The 1138-nt window shown below is 46.5% G+C and overlaps 1 protein-coding gene across 1 annotated transcript in view; it reads right to left on the reverse strand.

Annotated features, from left to right (window-relative positions):
• LOC106815272 (neuronal acetylcholine receptor subunit alpha-7-like) overlaps window positions 1–1138 on the reverse strand; it is a gene marked incomplete at its 5' end in the record, with an annotated part of 48803 nt that overhangs the window by 24692 nt on the left and 22973 nt on the right. Inside the window, 2 exons of the mRNA XM_014819717.1 lie at window positions 573–617; window positions 975–1019. Of these exons, the coding sequence (XP_014675203.1) occupies window positions 573–617; window positions 975–1019 (90 nt within the window). The remainder of the gene's footprint in view (window positions 1–572; window positions 618–974; window positions 1020–1138) is intronic.

The following is a 1138-nucleotide window of genomic DNA, read 5'->3' on the forward strand; positions in this document are numbered from 1 at the left end:
TGATGGTGGTGGTGATGGTTGTGGTGGGGGTGGTAGTGGTGGTGGTGCGTGTGGTGGTGGTTGTGATGCTCGTGCATGCTAATGCTGCTACTCCCTCCGCCCTTCGTCCTCCTTTCCCGTGTTTTCCTCCCCCTTCTCCTCCTACTACAGCGTGAACCGCAATCTTAAATCAATCAATAATTTGACAAAGGTGTTCCGTACACAAATTATACAAATTTAAACTTTTTTAATGGAAAAGAATTAGAAAGTATCAATCGTATGGAAAGTTTCAATTTAGTAAATAGATTTAGAAAAAAAAGATTACACGAAGATGCACGAATACATATATGTTCGAGGCTTGAGAGTCCGTCGCTGTGAGCGTAGACCGTGAGTGAATCCATGCAGAGGTAGGCAAATGTGTAGCATCGTAGACGAACCCCTTGTGACAAACGTACTCCCTTTGACGTTGCGCATGCGCATAGGAGTGCTATAATTATTAGCTTTTGAATTTTAGCTGTTGAAGGGTGTACGTTTTCCATGGGGGAGAATATCGACTGTGCTACACATACATGCAGGTGGGCATGCGTACTTACAAAATTCAACCACACATTAGCCGTTAATATTTGATTCTTTTCATCCTACAACAAACACAAAACAAACAATAACTGCTCGGGTTACGCAGCACACCGCTAGTCGTACTCCGGCGTTGCACTATAGCCACACGCACACGCGTGCGCGCACACGGGGAAGCGGGTTGTAGCTACAATCAAACACACACGCACGCACGCACACACACGTACCTACTCACACAAAACGCCTACTTTCTCCCTATTACCGACTACCTACTGCCAGGAATGACGTCACCGTCACGCTATTGATGACGTCACACTCCTGGCTGGTGTGTTGAGGGGTGTATGGGGGGAGGGGGAGAGGGTTGGCGGGAGGGAGGGGCTACATGCAGGTTGGGGAGGGGTTGTCGAATGTTCCTCACTTACCATCTGTAGCCAGATATTGGCCAGCATTATCTGATTCTTTTCGTCCTATAACGATAAATGTTTTAGACAAAACCAACAATGTTTTTTTTATGATCTATCTTCTCCATCTCTCTCTCCCTCTCTCTCTCTCTCTCTCTCTCTCTCTCTCTCTCTCTCTCTCTCTC

Source organism: Priapulus caudatus, unplaced genomic scaffold (genome assembly GCF_000485595.1).
Source record: "Priapulus caudatus unplaced genomic scaffold, Priapulus_caudatus-5.0.1 Scaffold1077, whole genome shotgun sequence".
Classification (NCBI taxonomy): Eukaryota; Metazoa; Priapulida; class Priapulimorpha; order Priapulimorphida; family Priapulidae; genus Priapulus; species Priapulus caudatus.